This window comes from Physeter macrocephalus, chromosome 11 (assembly GCF_002837175.3).
Source record: "Physeter macrocephalus isolate SW-GA chromosome 11, ASM283717v5, whole genome shotgun sequence".
Classification (NCBI taxonomy): domain Eukaryota; kingdom Metazoa; phylum Chordata; class Mammalia; order Artiodactyla; family Physeteridae; genus Physeter; species Physeter macrocephalus.
Genome location: NC_041224.1, coordinates 40,006,574 through 40,028,546, shown reverse-complemented (window position 1 = coordinate 40,028,546; position 21,973 = coordinate 40,006,574). Strand labels below are relative to the sequence as shown.

General features: G+C 43.4%; 1 protein-coding gene across 1 annotated transcript in view; it reads left to right on the top strand.

Annotated features, from left to right (window-relative positions):
- Window positions 1-12,533: 12,533 nt before the first annotated feature.
- TMC3 (transmembrane channel like 3) overlaps window positions 12,534-21,973 on the top strand; it is a 58,683-nt gene continuing 49,243 nt past the window's right edge. The window contains exons 1-3 of the mRNA XM_007115193.2: window positions 12,534-12,622; window positions 13,861-14,007; window positions 18,293-18,368. Of these exons, the coding sequence (XP_007115255.2) occupies window positions 12,534-12,622; window positions 13,861-14,007; window positions 18,293-18,368 (312 nt within the window). The remainder of the gene's footprint in view (window positions 12,623-13,860; window positions 14,008-18,292; window positions 18,369-21,973) is intronic.

Sequence of the window (21,973 nt, the reverse complement as noted above, 5' to 3'; positions counted from 1 at the left end):
TTTATAATACTTTTATATTTAAAGAAAAATTGTAAAGATAATACCCCACACCCAGTTTCCCCCATTATTAATATCTTACATTTGTATGGTACCTTTGTCACAATTAATGAACCAGTGCAGATACATTATCATTCATTAAAGACCATACTTTATTCAGATTTTCTTAGCTATTACCTAGTGACCTTCTCCTGTTCAGGAATCCTACCCAGGATCCCACATTACATTTAGTCATCATCTCTTTTGACTAGAATATGTCACCCCAAAATATGTCACTTTGGCATATTGATTATTTTGGATTAAAGGCACTTAAGAAACAGCCAGTACAAGAAAGACACTCTGGCCCTCCTTTGTCCCTCTAAAAACAGGAGACAAGTCTCCCATGTGAAAGGTACCCTCCCTGTACCAGGATGATAGAAGGCATCCTTTACAGCAGAGACGGGGAATTTAGGGCTGAGAAGGCTGTATTAACAAACCTTGTTACTTATTCCCCATTTACTACTACCTTTGGCCCAAATCCCTTTGTCTTGTCAATTGTTCACAAATTTATGGTTTCCTTGTCTACAAAATACAAAAGCTTCCTTCTCTGGTCACTCCTCTGGATCTTCATGCTCTTGAGAAGGTTTCAGTGTACATGTGAAAATTCAGTAAAATTGGAATGCTTTACTCCTATTAATCTGTTTCATATCCATGTAATTCTGAAGCCCAGCCAGAGACTCAAATTGGGTAGAGGAGAGTTTTTCCTCCCCCGCATAACACAGCAGTTCCCTCACCGCCTGGTGATTCTTGCTTTGTTTGTCTGTCATGCCACGAAGCATCAGGTTGCTTTAAGGAGAGGATCATGTATTGTTTTCCATTTCATCCCTAAGGAAGTGCGCAGAACCAGGCACAAACCAGACAGTTGGTAAATGCCTGGTGAGCAAACACAGGAATAAACGTGCTTGTTTACATCTTACATCCCGGCACATCTGCTTGTCCTCCTGGCCTCGGCCATGTCAGCTCATCCCAGAACAGGCCAAGTTTGAGAATTCTACCTGGGGACAGAGCAGAAAGGCTATGGACAGTAGGAGAGGAACAGAATTTTCTTCAGTGAGGGTGCCAAACAATTTCTGCCCGAAGGGAGAAAGAACAGGAAAGGGTCAACCCAGCTTTCGGAATAAACAAGTCTGGATATAGCAAGCGACACTTTATTCCCGCCCCTAACCACCCCCTCCCCGGCGTGTCTGTTGACTGCCATCTCTACTTGATGGCCATTTGGACATCATTTGAAGTCTATTCTGTAATTGTTTTCTTGCTAAGCTTCCTTTATGCAGAAAAAATGATAATACAGTTAGGATGCTTTCAAAAGTCCCGGGGGGAAATTAATTTGTTTACAGGATTGTGTATCATACGGTTAAACCAACAAGGAGGAACAGACGGCTCTCTTTCTCAGCTGCGCTAAGCCACTGCCCAGTGAGGTCACAGGCAGGCGATGCTTCCAGGGTCCCAGCAATCTCAACACAGGCTCTCTGTTTTGAACTGTGGCCATGCAGACACACCCTAGAGCCATTCTTTTGAGAGTGGCTCCCATATCATTCTCACCACGGTGCCGCTCTCAGTTATGCTAGCTCAGCTCTCTTCTCTGGGATTTTGGTCCTCTTCCTAGGATTGATGTGTACAGCATGGACTGACACCTCTCCTGCAACCCACCCCTGATGCTTCCTTGCCTGTGCCTTCATGAATCTTTTCTCTCCATCTTGCAACCACTCAGATGCTTTCCTGGCACTTGGGTATTATTCCTGCAGCCCAAGCATTACACTGGAAGTGAACCTCAATAATACTCAAGAAGATGGCACCTAGGGGTCAAAAATAAGTACACAAAATTGAGATACAATAAACTCCCATAAATGATTGGCCTGCATTGTCTAGCGGTGTGCTGTTAATATAAAATTTCCACGTGACAGCATTGAATTGTACGTACATCTTTATTCTCTTTAACATATGCCAAGTCTGCATTATCAGAGTTTCCAAATTTGCAGGGTAGAAATTTAATAAGACCCAATCATAATTAGGCCTAGTTCGTCTTCCTTTTTAAATCTCACGAAAGATATCACTTAACAGATTTCATCCTTCCTGTGATTGGCTGGGACCACGTGTTCAAGGACACAGTGAGGTCTCTCTCAGCAATCAGCCTGCTTCCCTGGGAACTCTGGGACCAAATCCCTGTGTTTCTCCACCTTGGCAGGCTGCTTCCCTCTTCCATGGCCGACTGCAGTAAATGCAAAAACCCAGAGTTAAATTCTACACTGGTAATTGGCTACCGTTTGGGCTTGTTTATTAGATTCATACTCTTTTTAGAAAGGGGAAGGTATTTTCAAAATTGTATTTGTATTTGTAGCCAGATAAAGGAGCACACAGTGTGGGCTTCCCTGGTGGCACAGTGGTTAAGAATCCACCTGCCGGCCTTCTGGGGTGGCGCAGTGCTTGAGAGTCCGCCTGCCAATGCAGGGGACACAGGTTCGTGCCCCGGTCCGGGAAGATCCCACATGCCATGGAGCGGCTGGGCCCGTGAGCCATGGCCGCTGAGCCTGCGCGTCCAGAGCCTGTGCTCTGCAAAGGGAGAGGCCACAACAGTGAGAGGCCCACATACCACAAAAAACAAAAAATAAAAATAAATTAAAAAAAAAAAAAAGAATCCACCTGCCAATGCAGGGGACACGGGTTCGAGCCCTGGTCCGGGAAGATCCCACATGCCATGGAGCAACTAAGCCTATGTGCCACAACTACTGAGCCTGGGCTCTAGAGCCCGTGAACCACAACTACCGAGCCCACGCACCGCAACTACTGAAGCCTGTGCGCCTAGAGCCCGAGCTCTGCAACAAGAGAAGCCACCGCAATGAGAAGCCCGTGCACCACAATGAAGAGTAGCCCCCGCTTGCCGCAACTGGAGAAAGCCCGCGCGCAGTAACAAAGACCCAATGCAGCCAAAATTTTTAAAAAATTTTTTTAAAGTTTAAAGAGCACACAGTGTGTGTCTGTCATGTAGTTAGTAAGCAGATTTGCAATATACTTTCTTTGCAAATTCTCTACATGAATCAGGTCAGGTCTCGAGAAATAAATAATTTCAAAACCATTCTAATCAAGCTTTTAGGCTGAAGTTGAAATAATGTTAGTAATGGTGATGATAGTGGTCATAACAATAGTTCGTATATAATTGCTAAACTCAAACCATTCTAGCTGTGCTTTCATGGTGAGGTTTAAATAATACTAACATTAGAGACACAACAGTAAAACGTAGTTGCCAGTTGTTAGGTTTCCACCATGCTCCAGGCACTGTGCTAAGCTCAACATGCGTACTAGTACTAATTCATACAACAACTTTGCAAGGTGACTGCCACTCTGCAGGTGAGAAAAGAAAGCCTCCAGGATAGTCAGTGAGCGTTAATATTGAGAACTCTCTCCTAAGCATCTAACCTTTGACAAAAGATTTGAAGGAGAAAAGGTAGCAGGAATTCCACCCAGTAGAAGCGGAGAATTTTAGGTTTCTTTTTTTTTTTTAATTAAGGGGAAATCTGCAGTAGCACTAGGAACTGGGAAAGAGATGCTTCCACATATTAAGTGCTTCAAGAAGTTTCTAGAAGATAAGGTAAAATGGAAGAAGATTAAGGAAAGCTCTGATGACCACTTTAGAACTCCTGTCCATAGGAAAGTTTGTTACCGAGTCCAAGCTCTCTCTGCTCGCCACACAACAGGCCAAATTCAGAGACAGCCGTTGAGGGAAAGGAATACGACTTTATTGGGGTTTGGATGCCAGTTTCTTTCACAGAACAGAGAGGGGGAGGAGATGAGGAAGTAAAATAAAAAGGCCATAAGTTTTGCAAATATCCCCTGGAATGGCCAGCCTCTGGGAAGGGATGTGTTAATTTCTTCTTTCTTGCAGCCATCCACAGGTAGAACAGGGTCCCTTGTTTCCCTGAACAAAGGTACTGGGTTTAAAATTCAGGCAGAGGGGCAGGGTTCCCCAAGGCAGGCCATTATGCATAGACAGTATCATTTTAGTGAACAAAAGCAACGGGAAGCAAAGGTTAAAGTAATAGAAACAGATCCAACATGCAGTCTGATTTGGCTCTTCCCTGTTACAAGTTGAGGTGCATTCACAGGAAGTTGCTAGAGCCCCATAAACACCACTATTATGAAAGAGCAGGGGCTAGATATGAAGACGGATAGTGCAAGAGATGGGAGCATTTTTTATTCTGCCCCTTTCCCTGCTGTAGCTTAAAAACATTCAGAATGATAAACAGTATGCAGTAAATACATACAACGGAGTATGAGTCAGCCTTAAAAAGGAAGGAAATTCTGACACAGGCTACAACATGCATAAACCTTGGGGTCCTTTTGCTAAGTGAAATGAGCCAGTCACAAAAAGACAAATACTGTATGATTCCAATTCTTTGAGGCCCCTGGAGTGGTCACGTTCACTGAGACAGAAGGCAGAACATGGTTGCCAGAGGCCGGGGACCTGGGACCCTTTGCTGCAGTGCTTGCACCTGGGCAAACCTCTCCTCCAGCAACAAAGTACAAAGAAACTATATGGGACTAAAAATAACTGCGTGCATGTGCAGTTGGGGCAAATTCTGGACAAAAAGATACAAAAGACCAAAAACCTCAACTGCCACTTCTGAAGAGCCAGGGGCAAAGCAGGGGGTCGTGAGCAAAAGCAGGGTACTTCGCATGCCCCCTGCACACAACACCACCTAAGCCACCCCTCCGGCCCAACCCCTGGACACACCCCTACCCTCACCCCATATAAGGAACAAGTGCCCCCCTCAGGGAGCGAGCAAGCAAGGGAACCAGTTGTTTTTCTTGCTCCCCCACTGCCCCCCCCACCCGCTGCAGCAGGGGCCGCAAAAAATCCTTGCCTGAATTTCTGGTCTGGCCTCCAGTCAATTTCTATTGATTGGGGAAGGTCAAGAACCCCGGTCAGTATCAAGGGGAAGAGGGGGATGGGGAGTTATTGTTTAAAGGGTACGGAGCTTCCGTTTTGCACCGTGAAGAGAGGTGCATGGTGATGATGGTTGCACAACAGTGTGAATGTAAATACCACTGAATTGCGCACTTAAAATGGTTTTACAATGACAAACATTATGCATATTCAGAATTAGATTGTAGGGACGGAGGTGATCCAAACAAGAGTGGCCATTCCAAACAGGAAGTCTCCAGCACGGGTATTTTCCACAGACTCTGACTCTCTCCAATGTGGTGAGATCTTCCTGCTGTGGAGAAGTTCCTAACAGAGCAGGAAGGGAGGCAGGCTGAGCCACATAAGGATCTGAGGAAGAGGCCACGATGCACAAAAGAACACAAGGAGAGAACTGCCTTCTGGTGCAAGAAGGGAGGAGTTAACCAAACGAACGCCCAATTCTTCTTTTCAGGATGCTCCCCACCTCACGTCCCCCTCCACTGCCTCCATCACCCAGCAGTCTCCCCCAGTGACGAGCTGAGAGAAGGAATCCAACAGCATTTCTGAAACGGTGAGGAAAGCCAAAGAGCATTATGGGGGAGCAAATACCAAACGTTCAGAACACTGCTTATTCAAGGACCATGAATAGAAAAAGAATTAACTAAAAGTTCTGCAACATAAAAAAGGAAATGAGGGCTTCCCTGGTGGCGCAGTGGTTGCGCGTCCGCCAGCCGCTGCAGGGGAACCGGGTTCGCGCCCCGGTCTGGGAGGATCCCACATGCCGCGGAGCGGCTGGGCCCGTGAGCCGTTGCCGCTGGGCCTGCGAGTCCGGAGCCTGTGCTCCGCAACGGGAGAGGCCATAACAGAGGGAGGCCCGCATACCACCAAAAAAAAAAAAAAAAAAGGAAATGAACGTGAAGCATGCAAGAGTAGAGAAAAAGCATATTTCAGAAAAAAGATTTCCTGCAGAAAACAAAACGTAAATCTGAGACCATATTTACTTCCCCAAATGAAATAAAATCAATGATTCTTTCTAAAACGAGAGGCAAATTGAGGTAACAAGAAAAGATAGTGAGTTATAAAGGAAACCGGAAGAGTTAAGAAAATGTGAGTGGAAATTGACATGGCAAAATGAAAACAGGATTAGCAGAATCCCAAGAAATAGGATAAGGGTAATCTGAGCCCCTCAATAGCCTTGAATGAAAGGTTAAGGTCAAGGATTATAAAAATAAGGGAAAACTTTAAACATGGTAAAAGCAAGGATATCAGTCATATAATACATATTTCAATGAGCTTTTTAAAGATACACCATAGATCAAACTACTAACCCAAAGTAGGTCATCAAGAATGTAATCACAAGGGCTTCCCTGGTGGCACAGTGGTTAAGAATTCACCTGCTAATTCAGGGGACACGGGTTCGAGCCCTGGTCTGGGAAGATTCCACATGCCGCGGAGCAACTAAGCCCGTGCGCCACAACTACTGAGCCTGCGCTCTAGAGCCGGCGAGCCACAACTACTGAAGCCCGCGTGCCTAGGGTCCGTGCTCTGCAACAAGAGAAGCCACCGCAATGAGAAGCCTGCGCACCGCAACAAAGAGTAGCCCCCGCTCACTGCAACTAGAGAAAAGCCCTAGCGTGCAGCAACGAAGACCCAACGCAGCCATAAATAAATAAATAACAAGAATCTAATCACAATTCCCACTTGGCTCTTTGCCCTTTCTGAGAAAGGAGTGGGGGAGGCAGGGTTTGGGGAGAAAGTCGAATAATTCTGACAGAGCAATACAACCATCTCCTAATTTAAGAGAAAAACCCCAGAGGCAAGAGCAGCCATGAGCGCTTTTTCTGTCAGGGTTCAACCAGAGAAGCAGAGTCAATATCTGGGATGTGTAACAGGGGTTAGAAGGTCTTCAGTCATGGCAGCTGGTGAGGTCGATGCAAAGGTGCTGCTTTTGCTTCTGCCGTTGGGCTGAAGTTGCTCTAGGTCGCCTGGCCTGGGAGTGAGGCAGGAGAACTGAGTGTGAAATGGAGGAGAGTGAGGACAAGAGAGATTCCTCCCTTCCCCACCCCCGCCGAATGACCGGAACCCACCTGGGCAGACTAGAACCCACCTGTGTCCCCCATCATCTCCAACCTCAAAGATGCAGATGACATACAGGGGTGGTTGGTGCCTACCACACAGAGGTGCACATACACCTGGTGCAGCGCTCAGAGGGGCTGAAAAAAGAGATCCGATAGGGGCAGAAGTTGTTGAGTGTTGGGCTACAACCCCACGCCAGCAGGGCAGGCTAGCAACTCAGAGACAACGTGTGTCAGCCGCGCAGCACCTGCCGCTCGTCGCCAACCTTGAGAGCACAGAAAATGGCAGCTCCTTCTCTTCCATCTTCCAGATCGTTCACATATCTCTTGTAGCCAATCACAGCCCAGAACCACACAGAAAAGGGGCCACTGGGAAACACCTTTCCAGCTTAGCCATGTTACCACCGTACAGAGCCTCCCTCAAGAGACAGGAAGACCCTATGTTTAGAATCTCTTTTGTCACTACAGATCCATAACCCTCCTCTATGTCTGCCCAGGAGATTCAAGACAATGTTTCACTACCAAATACCAAAGGGTGCTGCTGATGGGGCTTCTCGCTGATGCTACAAGTTTCAACCTCCACAGAGAAGCGCTCAACCTACTCCTTTGTGGTCCAGCGGGACCCCCCCACCCCCATCCCAGACCCAGCAGAAGGTAGCAAGAGGAAGGCAGCCAGTCAGCCACAGCCACACTGGAAGCTGCTGGAATGAAAGTGACTTTGGAAACAAACGGTGATGCCAGAGGTTGGCAAAAGAAAGAGAAACACAGTAAGAAATTTGACTTTTGCCTGCTTTTTCTCCAGTCCTAGCTGCCCCTGCTTTGGGCTATTAAATCTCTAAACAAGTAGTATAAAAATCCCAGAAGATTTATAAGGAAGATCCTCATGGCATTCATGGGTACAATACTTAAGATGAGAAATGAATTTGTACATGAACTATTTTTTAGCATAAATGGGTCAGAATAGACCTCTCCTCATTTGAAAATCAACAAATATGAACGGACCTACGAAAATATGCTTTAACCTAAAAGGAGATATGGTTCTAAAGGAAAATAAAGAGAGAAGGGCATTTAATTGTTTAAAAGTCTTGCTTGAGGAAATTAAAGTAAATTTTAAGGGAAAAATTGCTTTGCACTTTAAGAAAAAGGATTTTGAAAGGTCACAATAAAGCAAGAAGTGAAAATGATATGTCAAAAAAAAAACAAGATGAAAAGAGATGTCAGTAAAAATTGAAGGAAAAACGAATATAATTTTTTTAAAAGAGAGGATTTTAAAATATCACGCTTAGATTAAAGCAAGAACGTGGTAAACTTCATGGTTAGGTGGTAGGTCAACATATTATAAAGATGTCTCGTGTGGAAGCTGCTTTGTTCTGTTCACTCAGCCGATCCGTAGATGTTTTTGGCTTCCATCAGCTTTTGGAGACATAATGTTTCTGTGAAGGATGTGAAGGAAATGCTGAGAGGAGGCCACCACTCCCAAGAGACAACACTGCTGTACTGTCTAAAAGTCCCCGCAAAAACTACGGAAAATACAATCTAAAAATCGTTAAAGAAAAACCGCAGCCAGCTACTAAATGGTTGCTTGACAAGGAATTCAACTGCTTTCCTTTACCCCAGTTTTTGAGGATGCTCGATTTTTCCCTGTTTCATAGGACAGTTTATGTGTTTAGATGTAATCACTCAGGAAAAAAATTTTTTTTTTTTTTTTTTGTGGTATGCGGGCCTCTCACTGCTGTGGCCTCTCCCGTTGCGGAGCACAGGCTCCGGACCCGCAGGCCCAGCGGCCATGGCTCACGGGCCCAGCCGCTCCGCGGCCTGTGGGATCTCCCGGACCGGGGTACGAACCCGTGTCCCCTGCATCGGCAGGCAGACTCTCAACCACTGCGCCACCAGGGAAGCCAGAATTTCTTTTTTTGAGGAAGCATAACTGCAGAGCAGGACAGGAAAGCTCTATAATTCGTAGCCCAGTTGCCACCCATCTGATGGTGATCATTTCTTCCTTCCACAGGATTCTGTTGGGGTGGTGACAATCTGTCTTCATTCATTGCAGGGAGCAAGTGTTGTAGCAAAGGACCCCTACAGCCCTGTGGTCAACCTCTCACAACTCTCAAAATGAGTAACAGAGTATCACGATTTTCCTCATGGAAATCTCAGAGTGTCTGCTCAGTTTCAAACTTATTTGCACCTGCTGATTTCAGGAGGAACTCAACAATAACAATTTGCTCTCATGTCTCAACAAATTCCGTTGTCATTTAGAAAATTGGAAACAATTCTTGAATGTCTTCCCTCAATAACATTTTCTGGACCCAAAGTGTATTTGTAAACTTCAAACAAAAGCTTTTAGAGTCACTCCAACAATATAACAGGCAAGTAAATATATCCCAGAAATGGAAAAGTCTCTCTTGTAAAATCCAGAGCTAAACACTTGATAACTTAGAAAAGGGAGCTTGGCGTTGCTGATGAGACTTAATACCCTCTCGGGGATATTCATTTCTCAGAATTCTATTCACTTAGCAGCAGGGGGAAATGTCTTTAATTGAAGACGAAGGGAATGAATGTTATTGTTCCTGTAAGCTAAGCCATCTTTTGATTTCTGTTAAAACCTCCTGGGATTTCTAACAAAATTTTATTCTTTTTTTTTTCCAACTGAAAGGGATTTGTGTGTTATACAAATAGAGCTTCCCTTGCTACTTCTCTCCTTTTCAACCTTTATTATCTTCTTCCTTCTCCCACTACCCAGAACCTGTAAGCAGTTCATCTAGGAAATAATAGTTTAGACCATTTTGACACTGGATCCTTTCTGATTTTTTAAAGTGTTTAAATTGTTCGCATTTAAGGGATTTTTAGTCATTTATCTATATACACATGCTGGCTTAAGTTAAAACCACCCAGCACATCTAAAACCTCTAATCAAATTGTCAGAGGAAGTCAGATGCACGCTCAGTAATTTATCCCTTGCATTCAGAAAGCGACATCCCCTGCCTGCACTTCCTCTTTCTGCCTGGCCCTTGGGAGCCCAGAGGAGCAGGGGGCCCAGAGGGGAATTGGGGAAATGAATCTGAGTCCCTCGTGCTGGGAACAAGGAGTAGCAATGACCCCCTCACCTTGCACTCATCACCACAATGAATGCCAGGTGGACTTCAAAAAGAATTTTTAAAAATCAGACCAAGGAAGCCATAAAAATAAAAAACAAACAAAAAAAAACCACACAGACAAATTTGAGCACATTAAAACTCATTTTACCAATGTTAATAAAAACACATCATAACATAATTTCTTTTAATAAATCCCTGTAGTATACTTCAAAAATTGCTTTTATCTTTTCCTACCCCTTGAAAAACACAAGCATATATATATGTATACACATGTATATATACATATACATGTGTATAATATATATAAGCAAAGAAGAGACAAAAATGCTCAAAATAGTTAATTGCATAAAATTAACATAAAATATTTCAATTTTTGAATAAATATTTCAAAATAAGGCAAAGCGGTCTTTAGAAAAAGTAGGATGAAAAAAATCATTGAAATGCTCAGATATAGTTCATGTAAGTAAAGATCTCTAAAAGAATGCTACAAAAAAAAAAAAAACTAAACTCAGGAGGCTAGAAATAATTGTTACTATGCCATTTTGTTCATTTGATAAACACAAATTTTATCTAGTATTAAGACAGACTATCAGGTCAAATAGCCTCAGGCAAATTGGCAGACAGGTGACCTTACATCACAGGCCCCAGTCCATCTCTGAGCAAAGGCCAGCTCTGGCACCCCGGCCTCCGCTTTTTTCTCATGCCCAGAGCCCTAAATCTGAATACCTGTCTGGTAGTCCCTGAACCTCAGTGCCCCAGGCTAGGGCTCTGGCTTCCTTTGTCAGTCTAGTGCATGGCAGACAGTAAGAGGGGTCTAATGATTTGCTAATGAATTAATAGAGGAATGAATGAGTGCATGAATGAAGTCCCCCTCCTCAGCCCCACAGCTGGAGTTGCTAATAGATTTCCCTTCTGTCCTGTTGTCTGGTGCCTGCCCCATTCACTGACTCACCCCTTTGTGGCATCTCTAGTGTACTGACTAGGAGGCATTTTCAATAGCAAAGGCTGTTTCTATTTCAGTCCTGCACCAGCCCATTCAGTTAATATACAATCAACCTTGCTGCAAGCAAATTGTTTCTTGTGTTAATTTAAAAATGGAGGTTTATATGGTGAAGCTATGGGAAAGTCCTGGACTTGGGGATGAATTCAAAGGTTAAAGTAAAAGAAACACATCTAATATGAAGTCAGATTTATTCTTCCCTATTACATGAACACGGACAGGATTCTTACCCTCTCCAAGCTTTTTTCTTGATAGTTACTTTTAAATGGTGTCGTGTATAGATAGAAATAAAGCAAATGTGGCAAAATGTTAGCAATTGGTGGGTCTGTGTTAGGAGTATACAATATTTGTGGTATTGTTCTATCATTTATGTAGGTTTGACTTTTTTCAAAATAGAAAAAAAGAAGCTGAGAATAGATAAATAAAAATAAATAAAGTGTTATGACGGTACCTCTCCTGGGGCTCTGCTGTGTGGGTGTTACCGAACGCAAGTACCGAAATGTCAGAGTCTGGAGCAGAGAAAGGTTTATTGCAGGGCCATGCAAGGAGACAGATGGCTTGTGCCCCCCAAAACCCAGAACTCCCCAAAGGGTTTCAGCAAAGCATTTTTAAAGGCAAGGTGAGGAAGGGGCGTGGTTGGTTATTGCAAACTTCTTGGTGTAGGAATCCTTTGTTCCTGCAGCTGTCCACCTAGGTCAGGTCACGATGTTCCTGTAAACCTCCAACAAGACAACTGTTATTCTCTGTTCTGCAACTTTTTATCTCTATGCAAATGGAAAAGTGTTATACCCTTAAAGGTCAGAGCCTTGAGAATGGGCTCTCCTGTATATTTCAGGCTATAGGCAACATTCTTAAAGCAATAGAATACAAAGGTTAAAGTAAAAGAAACAGATCTAATACGGAGTTAGATTTATTCTTCCGGTTACATGAACAGGCATAAGATTCTTACCCTTTCTAAGCTTCTTTCTTGATTGTTAAAAACAAAAAAACAAAAACCTATGCCTTGCATTCTCCTTAAGTATTTTGTGAAGACCAGTCATGGTAATAGATGCAAAGTGCTTTGCAAACCACAGAGCCCTTTCTGGGCACAAGGGTCACCAATGTGGTTATTTGGGCAGCACCAAGTGCTCTTAGATCACCTGGCCAAGCCTCTTGCCTTTGTCTGTCTTGACTCCAACCAATCTCTGCTGCCACAGCCACCTTAACATACATATGCATGATTGGCTTCCTGGCTTCTCCCCAGCTCCGAGCATCGGCTACAGACGTGCAGTCCAGCTCCTGAGAACTGGAGGGCAGAGCACCTCGCAGATCCAGTTCAGAAACCTCCGTTGGAGCAGACTCCTGCCTGCTGGCTTCCCAGCACCCTGCCCCCCGGCTTCCCAGCACCCTGCCCACCAGTACTAATCACTGGCAGCCAGTCTGCTCCCATGAAACCATCAAAGGCATCCCAGCGTTATAGGAGCATCCGGAGAAATGCCAGCCAGCACTACTTCTACCAGGAGTCCCTGCTGCTCAGGTGAGCCAGTCCCGTCCACCCACTGGGGCAGGTTTGTGAGGAAGGAAAGCCTGAGTCACCCTTGCTTGCATCTCACCAGAGGACCAAGTCCCCATCCTGCTCGGTTCTCCTTCAGAATGAACCCCGAAGCTCCTTTTTCCAGATCACCATACAACAGGGGTGGCAACCTCAGCGATGTACCCAGACATTGATGGCTCTACCTGCTTCTGATCAGAATCCAAAAGCCTGTACCCCAACCTGGCTTTATTGCTGGCCAAACCCACAGACGTGCTTTATCTGTTTTCTCTCTGTTTACTCAATCAGCAACGTCAAGAGAGAGCAGACAATACATCTGTCGTAATAAATGAGGTTTCTGTTGGAAAAGGCTACAGGCTGGTTAGAAGTGGGGGAGTATTATTCAAATTTGTTAAATATTTATAAAGGTATATTAAAATCTCCATTAATTTGGAGAAACTGGAGAAAATTCTCCTTTGAGTAAGTAAAAACAAGCTGAATTAGAGAAAAGCAAAGGAATTATTTTCCCTTGCTTTTAAGTGCATCATTGATGAAACAGCCACAGCAAAATATCCTTAACTCCTCCTGAAAAGTTGCATTAGGATTAGTGTATTCATTTTCACTGGGAATAAGTGTTGCTATGTGTTGAAAAGTTGTTCTCCTAGAGAGTAACTATTTCCCTGAAACATTTGTGCATGTCAGTTTGTTTAGCTAATTTCTTGTTCATAGAAACCGCTGCCTGTTTGCCTCTGTTATCTCTGATTTCAAATGAATCAAAGCAGGAGTACAGGGAGCGGGGGATCTCTGGATGAGGAAGTTTGATTTTTATTTATTTTACATCCAGAGTTAGGGGACAGGAGGCGTCCTTTCTTTGGAATTAGCTGATTATTTCAATGAGCCTGAAAAAGAAATGGTTTTGCCACCAAAGATGCTGCTATTCAGCAATCCTACCTGAGCACTCTCTTGGTTCCTTTTATGATGTCTTCTGATAGTATCTTTTATTCTTTGAAGCCTTTCTCTTTCACTGACCCGTCAAAGTAACAGAACCCAGCGAATGTGTTCCAGTGGCTGCTAACAACTGCCAAATTCTCTGACTCCCTGGATCCCTCCCCTCTCCTTCTACACACACTAACTTCATACAGATGACCCCAAGGCAGCAAGATGCTAAACTTACCCAGGGCAAGATCTGGGATGGAAGCAATTCTACTAATCAGATTTCCTCCTTAATGCCCTGATCATTTCAGCAACTTGGATGACAGCTTTACTGCTGATGAAACAGGGGACAGCCATGATCCAGAACAAATCTTCCAGAATATACAGTTCCAGAAAGACCTCATGGCAAACATTCGCTGCCGACCCTGGACCATGGGACAGAAGCTGAGGGCACTGAGGTAAGGGTTATGGGTTATTACAAGTATGCTTCCCACTAAACCACCCACACTGCCCTGCCCTGGGAAACGAGCATAAAAATCCACATTGGAGGGCTTCCCTGGTGGCGCAGTGGTTGAGAGTCCGCCTGCCGATGCAGGGGACGCGGGTTCGTGCCCCGGTCCGGGAAGATCCCACATGCCGCGGAGCGGCTGGGCCCGTGAGCCATGGCCGCTGGGCCTGCGCGTAAATAAATAAATAAATAAATAAATAAATAAATAAATAAATAAATAAATAAATAAATAAATAAATAAATAAATAAATAAATAAATAAATAAATAAATAAATAAATAAATAAATAAATAAATAAATAAATAAATAAATAAATAAATAAATAAATAAATAAATAAATCCACATTGGAGTGGTGGGTCGGATGCTCTTGATCTGACTTAGAGAAGTCACAGACACGTCTGAGGGATCCACCTGGTCCAGACAGGGCCTCAGTGTGTGTGTCTGTGTATGTGTGTCTGAGTTGGGTGTGTGTCTTGGTAGAGAGTTTTTGGGTTTCTACCTCCTTTTCAAATACTAGATTTTAGCACTATGCCTAGAGATGAACAAAATAACTAAAAACTCACTAAGTATGCAATCTAGAATGAAAATAAATATTAGTTTTACCTGCTTGGCTATTACCTCCCTCTTGGCGGGGGGGATCTCTGTGGGAAACTAGGTTACTGGGACACTTAGAGTCATATTGGAGAGTCTGTTTAGATAATAATGAAGAGCTGAATGTTGGAAGACATGTGATATTAGGTTCTTTTCATAATTTCATAATTTCTCTAAAGACCAGTTCCTTTCTCTGTAAAGTTGAAGTGAAGGTGAAGGAGAGCACCCACCTCCTGCGGCACTGTTAAGCTGTTAAGCAATCAGGGTGCTGCTTAAGACAAAAATTCCTGGTTGCCCTCGGACTTAATCAGAAACTACGGCAGAGGGCTCCAGCATTTTTAGCGTGCATTCAGGTTGATTCTTTTGCGAACTAGAGCTTGAAATCCCTTGATAGCAGTTCAAGGATTAAATGAGGTAAACCATATGATATTAAGCCTTGTATCTGGGCTATAGTAGTCACTCCCTATGAGTGGGTAGTAATTGATTATGTGGACCCCTGGGATCACAGCAAGGGGAGTGAGTAGAATGGTTCTTAATGACCAGTGCCACTGAGCTACTCTGACCCATGAAGTGGACCTTCCTAGAGAAACAGACATTACCCGTAATCATAGGGCACCTACTGTGTGGACAGGATTAGAACCACCGTCGTATCTTACGTTTTAGTGCCCCTTTCCAGATACCAAGCACATTGCCCTGTCTCTCCAATCCACCATTAGGTTTGCATTTCTTTCCCATCAAATCATGCCTTCATTAGATTTCCACTCCAGGCATTGTTCCTCCAGTCTGGCCAAAGATCCAGCCTGTCCCCCAGGTGGCCGCGGCAGATAGCTAAGGTCATCCATAGTTTCCACTCCCAGAAGTTTCCAGTTAATTCTCCATGTCCGATATCAGTTCTCGTCACTTCCATTTCTTTGAGTAAGGATGACATTTTTCAAATGAGAAGACTGATACTCAGAGATATTAAGTGGTTTCCCCCAGGACACACAGCTTCTGAGTGCTGGAACTGAGCTTTAAAGCTGAGCTTCCTGACCTCAACTCCAATGTTCTATTCTATTGAAACAGAGGAACTCTATCAATTTATCCTAAAAAAAAAAAAAAAAAAAAATCCATGTAACTATGTAGAACAAGGAACTATATTCAATATCCTGTGATAAACCATACTGGAAAAGAATGTAAAAAAGAATGTACGTATATGTATAACTGAATCACTTTGCTGTATAGCAGAAATTAACACAACATTGTAAATCAACTCTACTGCAATAAAAAGTCATGTATTCTATCAGAATTTTAAAAATCATACAGAAATGCTGATGATTAATGACTATCTGAACTGTAAGAGATTGAGTCTTTTTAAGCTGCGGGCAGAGCAAAGCAGATGATAACTTTTCTGTCAGAATCAAAAGAACAAACCAGGCCTTCCTCCACAAGCATAAGCCAGGGACCTCAGCCAGGGCTCCAAGACACCAACACCAGCAAGGCACAGGCCAGTGGTCCAGCTCTCAGAGAACAGCTCACCCTCTGAGACCTGCATTTGTCATCCCCGCGTCGCAATTTTCCTCCCCGTCACCTTCAGAAGCCACTGGAGCAGTGCTTCACTAATTGGGCCTGCGAGACTCATCAGGTCTGTGGAAGGTGCAGAGAGCACTGGACCCTGACTGCTGGGGGCTCAAGGGAGCATTGCTGACACAGATAAAGCAGCAAGCTCTGTCTATGGGGGGACAGAGCATATATTTGTTTTCCCTGTAGGGAGGCAAGTGGTCAGTGCCATGGAGTCAGCATTGGTCTATGACGGGGCCTGGGTTAGGTACTGTCCCCACTGCTGTTACTGACCAGGGTTCTTGGCCTCCTTAATCAATAGAAATTAATCAGAGGTCAGACAAGGAATTCAGGCAAGGCTTCATTGGAGCCGCGACTGCAGCAGGGGGGCAGTGAGAACAAACAATAAGTTTCCTGGCTCACTCACTAGCTGAGGCGGGGCGAGCATGTTCCTTATCTGGGGTGAGGGTAGGGGTGTGTCCAGGGGTCGGGCCGGAGGGTTGGCTTAGGTGGTCTGCCCATCCCCTTGGTGGTGTTGTGTGCAGGGCGCATGCGCAGTACCCTGCTTTTGCTCCTGACCCTTCAGAAGTGGCAGTTGGGCTTTTTGGTTTTTTTGTATCTTGCTGTCCATAATTTGCCCCAACTGCACTTGCACGCAGTTGTTTTTAGTCCCTCATAGTTTCTTTGTATTTTGTTGCTCAAGGAGATGTTTGTCCAGGTGCAAGCACTGCAGCCAGGGTCCCAGGTCCCAGGTCCCAGCCTGCCTCACTGCCACCTCAGCCCCCTACTCAGCTCCCCATCCCAACATTTACACACCCACCCACTCCTATTGTTGTTTCAGGTCTCTGTCATCCCTATTAGCTCGTGGGCTTTTCCAGGGCAACAACTCGATTTTATGCACCTCTGTATTCCACTCTACTTGACCCAAACAAGTGTGCAGAAAACGTTTACAGGGAAAAAAATTATAATGAATGAAATTAAATGAATTATTATTTCACTTATATAGGCCCCCATCTTTTAGATGCTATAAAAGGTATAACATCAACCCCTCACCCTTGCCTGCATTTCTGGTTCTAACCAGAATGAAGCCAGCACATTGGCGGGGCTATGAAGGTGGAGTATTTGCAGTGGCGGCAGGGAGGTTCAAAGCTCAGCACTCTGGTTAGGTATATGTTCTGAAGCATTCACGCTGTTTGTGGGAAAGGAAGTCAGCTAGTTCCTTGTGTCAATCAACGAAAGACTAGGAAGCTGTGGGTGTTACTTGGGATATACATGCATGAACTCCCCACCCAGTACACTGGTCCAACTAACAAACGGAATGATTCGGCAGTTCTTCAACGCTGAGCATAATTAAGTGGTCAACCATGGATTAATGAAGATCTCGTCAGTGTAGTCACAGATGAGGTCACCTTGAACGTGACATTCTTTGCTAAGAGTTTTTGACTTCAGTCCGTTCCATGGAATTAACATTTTTTTCCTAATCCTGTGGTTCTTTTTTTTTTTTTCCCCCTTTACAACAAAGTGAATCAGTTATACATACCTGTGGTTCTTTTACGTGTGAATTTAACCATCTATCCTAATGAATTCAGTCTATTTTCAAGGATTAGCCATTTAGGTGACCCATCAAGTCAACTCACAAAAGTGGTCAGCTAGTGTGCCAGGAGTTAGTCTGGGCTAAATCAGGTTGTTCATGGCTACATAGACACAACTTTCTTGCTCACATTAACCAGACACTACCCTTTTCTCAAAGCAGATTCTCTGAGCTAGGTCTGACTTTCACTTCCAAAGAATTAATTGCAGGAGGAAGGCTGCTGAGATTAAGTGGAGGAGATGAGAAGCTGGTACCTGATACCAGGATTTCCAAAGCCCATAATACCCAGCCAACAACCAGAATCAGGGCAGGGAGTTAAGAAATTCAGTTGCAACTGATTTTAGTATTCACTCATCATTTCCTATGAATTCATGCATTTAAATGTTATAGAAAATATTTGAAGGGAGTTTTCTGGTTACCACTGTTTGACTATCTATTCCTGCTGCACTTCCACATGTTTTGCCAAGATTATCAAGGTGATAAAATTGCGCTCACCACCAAGTTTTTCTTCTCTCAGGCGAGCGAAGGACATTGTGCTGAAGTTTGAGGGGAGGCTGACCAGGACCCGAGGCTACCAAGCAGCAGGTGCCGAGGTAAAAAGCCCACACGTGGACATGCCCACCCTTCCTGTGGTCTCCGGGCCCGGGAAGTTGTACCTGTCCTTGCAGTTGTTGTACTACATAGGTTGTGAACATCCATCATTAATAGCTGTAGAACAGTATGCTGAGCTTGAAGGTCTGCATGTCCCCAAACTTGGATTTTAGTTCCCGATGCTGTCACTTACCAAATTGTGTGACCCTGGGTAAGCCCAACTCATCAGAAAAAGGTTATATCTGCCCTTGGGAGAATCATCTAGCCTCTTTCCTGAGTTAAGCCCACCCATGTGTGTAGGTTTTATTCACTGTACAGTAAGTCCCATACGAACCTTCAATTTGAGAACTTTCAAAGATGCGAATGGGCGTTCACATGTCCAACCACATAAGTTAGTTTACGTATGTGGCATATACCGTCATGTGTGTGCATCCTCTACAAGTGGTTGTGCTTTTGTGTACTTTACTATACAGTGCTGTATAGAGTAAAGTAGTACAGTATCTTTATTTCTTGCCTGTTCGCTTGATGCCAGCCCCTGTATGCCAGCTGTTGTACTGTACTACTGTACTTTTCAAGGTACTGTACTATAAGATTAAACATTTTCTTTATTTTTTGTGTTTGTTTTTTATGTATTATTTGTGTGAAAAGTATTATCAACCTATTACAATATAGTACTATATAGCCGATTGTGTTAGTTGGGTACCTAGGCTAACTTTGTTGGACTTACGAAAAAATTGGACTTACAAACGTGCTCTCAGGACGGAACTCGTTCGTATGTAGGGGACTTACTGCATTTCTTATAATGAGAAAGTTACAGGCATATTCCAATGCTCATTTTATAATACAATGCTAAGATTTTTGTTTGTTATTTTTCCCATTCAGTTACTTGTAGTTAAACTTTAGTATACATTGAAATTATTTGTTTATAGACATTCCAATAATTTTCATAAATGTTTCCAAGACAAAGAAAAAAATCATTTCTCCTATTATAATCCCCTACTTCCCAAGATAGAATCTTTTAAAATTTCACATTTCAGCCATTGTATATATCATTTTCACATCAGAGTAAGTATACTATACAAATATTTTTGTCTTGCTTTTTTTTCACTTAACACCATAACAAGGATTTTTCTCCATGTTGCTATGTAGGTTTTATACCTGTTGTTTTATATGACTGTGTAATATTCCATCAGAAAAATGTCTATTAATTTAATTAGTTACGTGCCTGCTGGTGATCCTTAAATAGCTTCTAATTTTTCGTTAGTATTAACAGCCCTGCAAAGACTGTCTTTGCACAGAAGGCTTTTCCTATCTTTTAAAATTCTTTTTCTAGGATAAATGTCAAAACTACGACTTCTGTAGAAAAGAGTATGATCCATGTTCTTTGGTTCTTGATAAATACTAATCAATTATTTTCCAAAAGCTTTGCCATCCACAATGAAAGAATTTGCTGTCTTCATAGTATCTCCACTAATGCTGAATATTGTAGTTTTTTCAAGTTTATTATCTTAACAGACAAAAACTGACAGACACACTCTTTTTAGATTCTCTGAAACAAAAAATATTCTTAGTAAAGTTTAAATTAAAGCTGATCATAGAATTTGCATAACTGAATAGTTATAAAATATCAAAGAATCCCCAAGATTCTGCCTTGGCTTTCTTTCTTCTTACTTTTCACAGAATCTGCCTGAAGACGCTAATCCACTCCTATGATCAAAATTATCCATAACTCTTTATGCCTGACACACTATGATGGAGCTTATGGAATAAATATATAAAACAAAATTATCTTTTTATAAGCATATGTGCTACCAAGCTCTTTCATTTTCTCTAAATAAACTGTATGAAATGCTATGGAAAAATATCTGAAATAATGTAAGGTCTCTCGCTTGGGTTCAGACAACCTGTAATATATATAACAATGAAAAAGTCCTGGGGCATTTAGTAACAGTGAGCTCCAAGTGGATTAAAGGTGTAAGTTAATAATGGACTGAATTCTTAAAGTCAGAGTTTTTTAAATGAGAAAGGTGATCCAAATGTTCAGTCTTACCTACAGATTGTCCCAATGTTTTCAGCCTGCACTTAACAGACACAGCTGCCCCAGTCCTTTCCATTTTACCAGTGGCCCTGCAGAAAGCAGTTCAACCCAGTTCGGCTTCATCCATGTGCCAATCCACGTTTTTTGATTCTTGATAAATACTAATCAATTATTTTCCAAAAGCTTTGCCATCCACAATGAAAGAATTTGCTGTCTTCATAGTATCTCCACTTTGTGCTGGGCACTCAGGGTAAAGAGATGGTGGCTGAGATAGTGTCTTCTGCCCTCTGGAGACACAGCAAAATGTCAAAGAAAATCATCCTCCCACCATGTCTTCCTAACACTTTGGTTTTCCCCCTCCTCATTCTGAACATCATTCCTCTACCTTTTTATATTTAGAATTTTTTTCCACTGGAAATTTTAATACGGACCCCTGAAGATCAGCAGCCACTCCAAAGTAGAGAAAACAGAAGCTATCTAGCTATTGCCTGCAGCCCAGTGAGTTTTGTCTCTATTTACAGTCTTTGGTTTCTCTTAGAAAAATGATAACTTCGTTTTTCAAATAGTACATTTTGTATAATATAGCTGCTGTACACTTTCTCCCATGATTCCCACGACTGAGATCCTGGTCACCTCTCACCAGGGCTGCCACTCTATCCTCTCTTGGGAATCACTGTTCCAGAACGCAGGTCATCCTCTGGAGCTCCTCCCACTGTTTCCCACCTGCATCCTCTGTGCGCATGGGTTTCTCCTTGATTCCAGCAGAACAACACCTTGTTACAGACAATCTGCCTTTAGCACCAGTTTATTTCTATGTTTCGTAAGAAAGCAAGGTCTGAGCATGTGAGAGCACCAGGACCCAAGGAGTCACGTAGGCAGAAATGCTACCCTGGGCACATGGAACACCAAACACCAAGAGTCAGGACACCTCGGTCTTTCTGCCATTGTTTCCCTGCTCTGAGTAATGACTTGGAACCTGATGAGGTTTTCATGTTTGATTCTTAAGATGTCTTCTAGTTCTAATAGTCTATGTCCTTGGTTTCTCACATGATACCAGCAAGGGACGTCATCCTTCCTGAGAGCCTTCATGGCGTGATTTGGCAAGAATGCTTCCTCTGTGCAGAAGCTAAAGGCACCTGCCCAGAATGGTATATAGTCTAACTGGCTTCATAACAGCTCTTTCTGTTTGCACTCATGTCCCGCCATCTTCCATTCTCTTCCACAGAGGAGCCAGGGAAATCTTTGAAACCGTAAACTACTCATGCCATACTTTAATTAAAATAATGAATGATAGGGACTTCCCTGGTGGTGCAGTGGTTAAGAATCCACCTGCCAATGCAGGGGACATGGGTTCGATCCCTGGTCTGGGAAGATCCCACATGCCGCGGAGCAACTAAGCGCGTGTGCCACAACTACTGAGCCTGCGCTATAGAGCCCGTAAGACACAACTACTGAGCCTGCGCGCCTAGAGCCCATGCTCCGCAACGAGAGAAGCCACCGCAATGAGAAGCCCGCGCACCGCAACAAAGAGTAGCCCCTGCTTGCGGCAACTAGAGAAAGCCCGCGCAC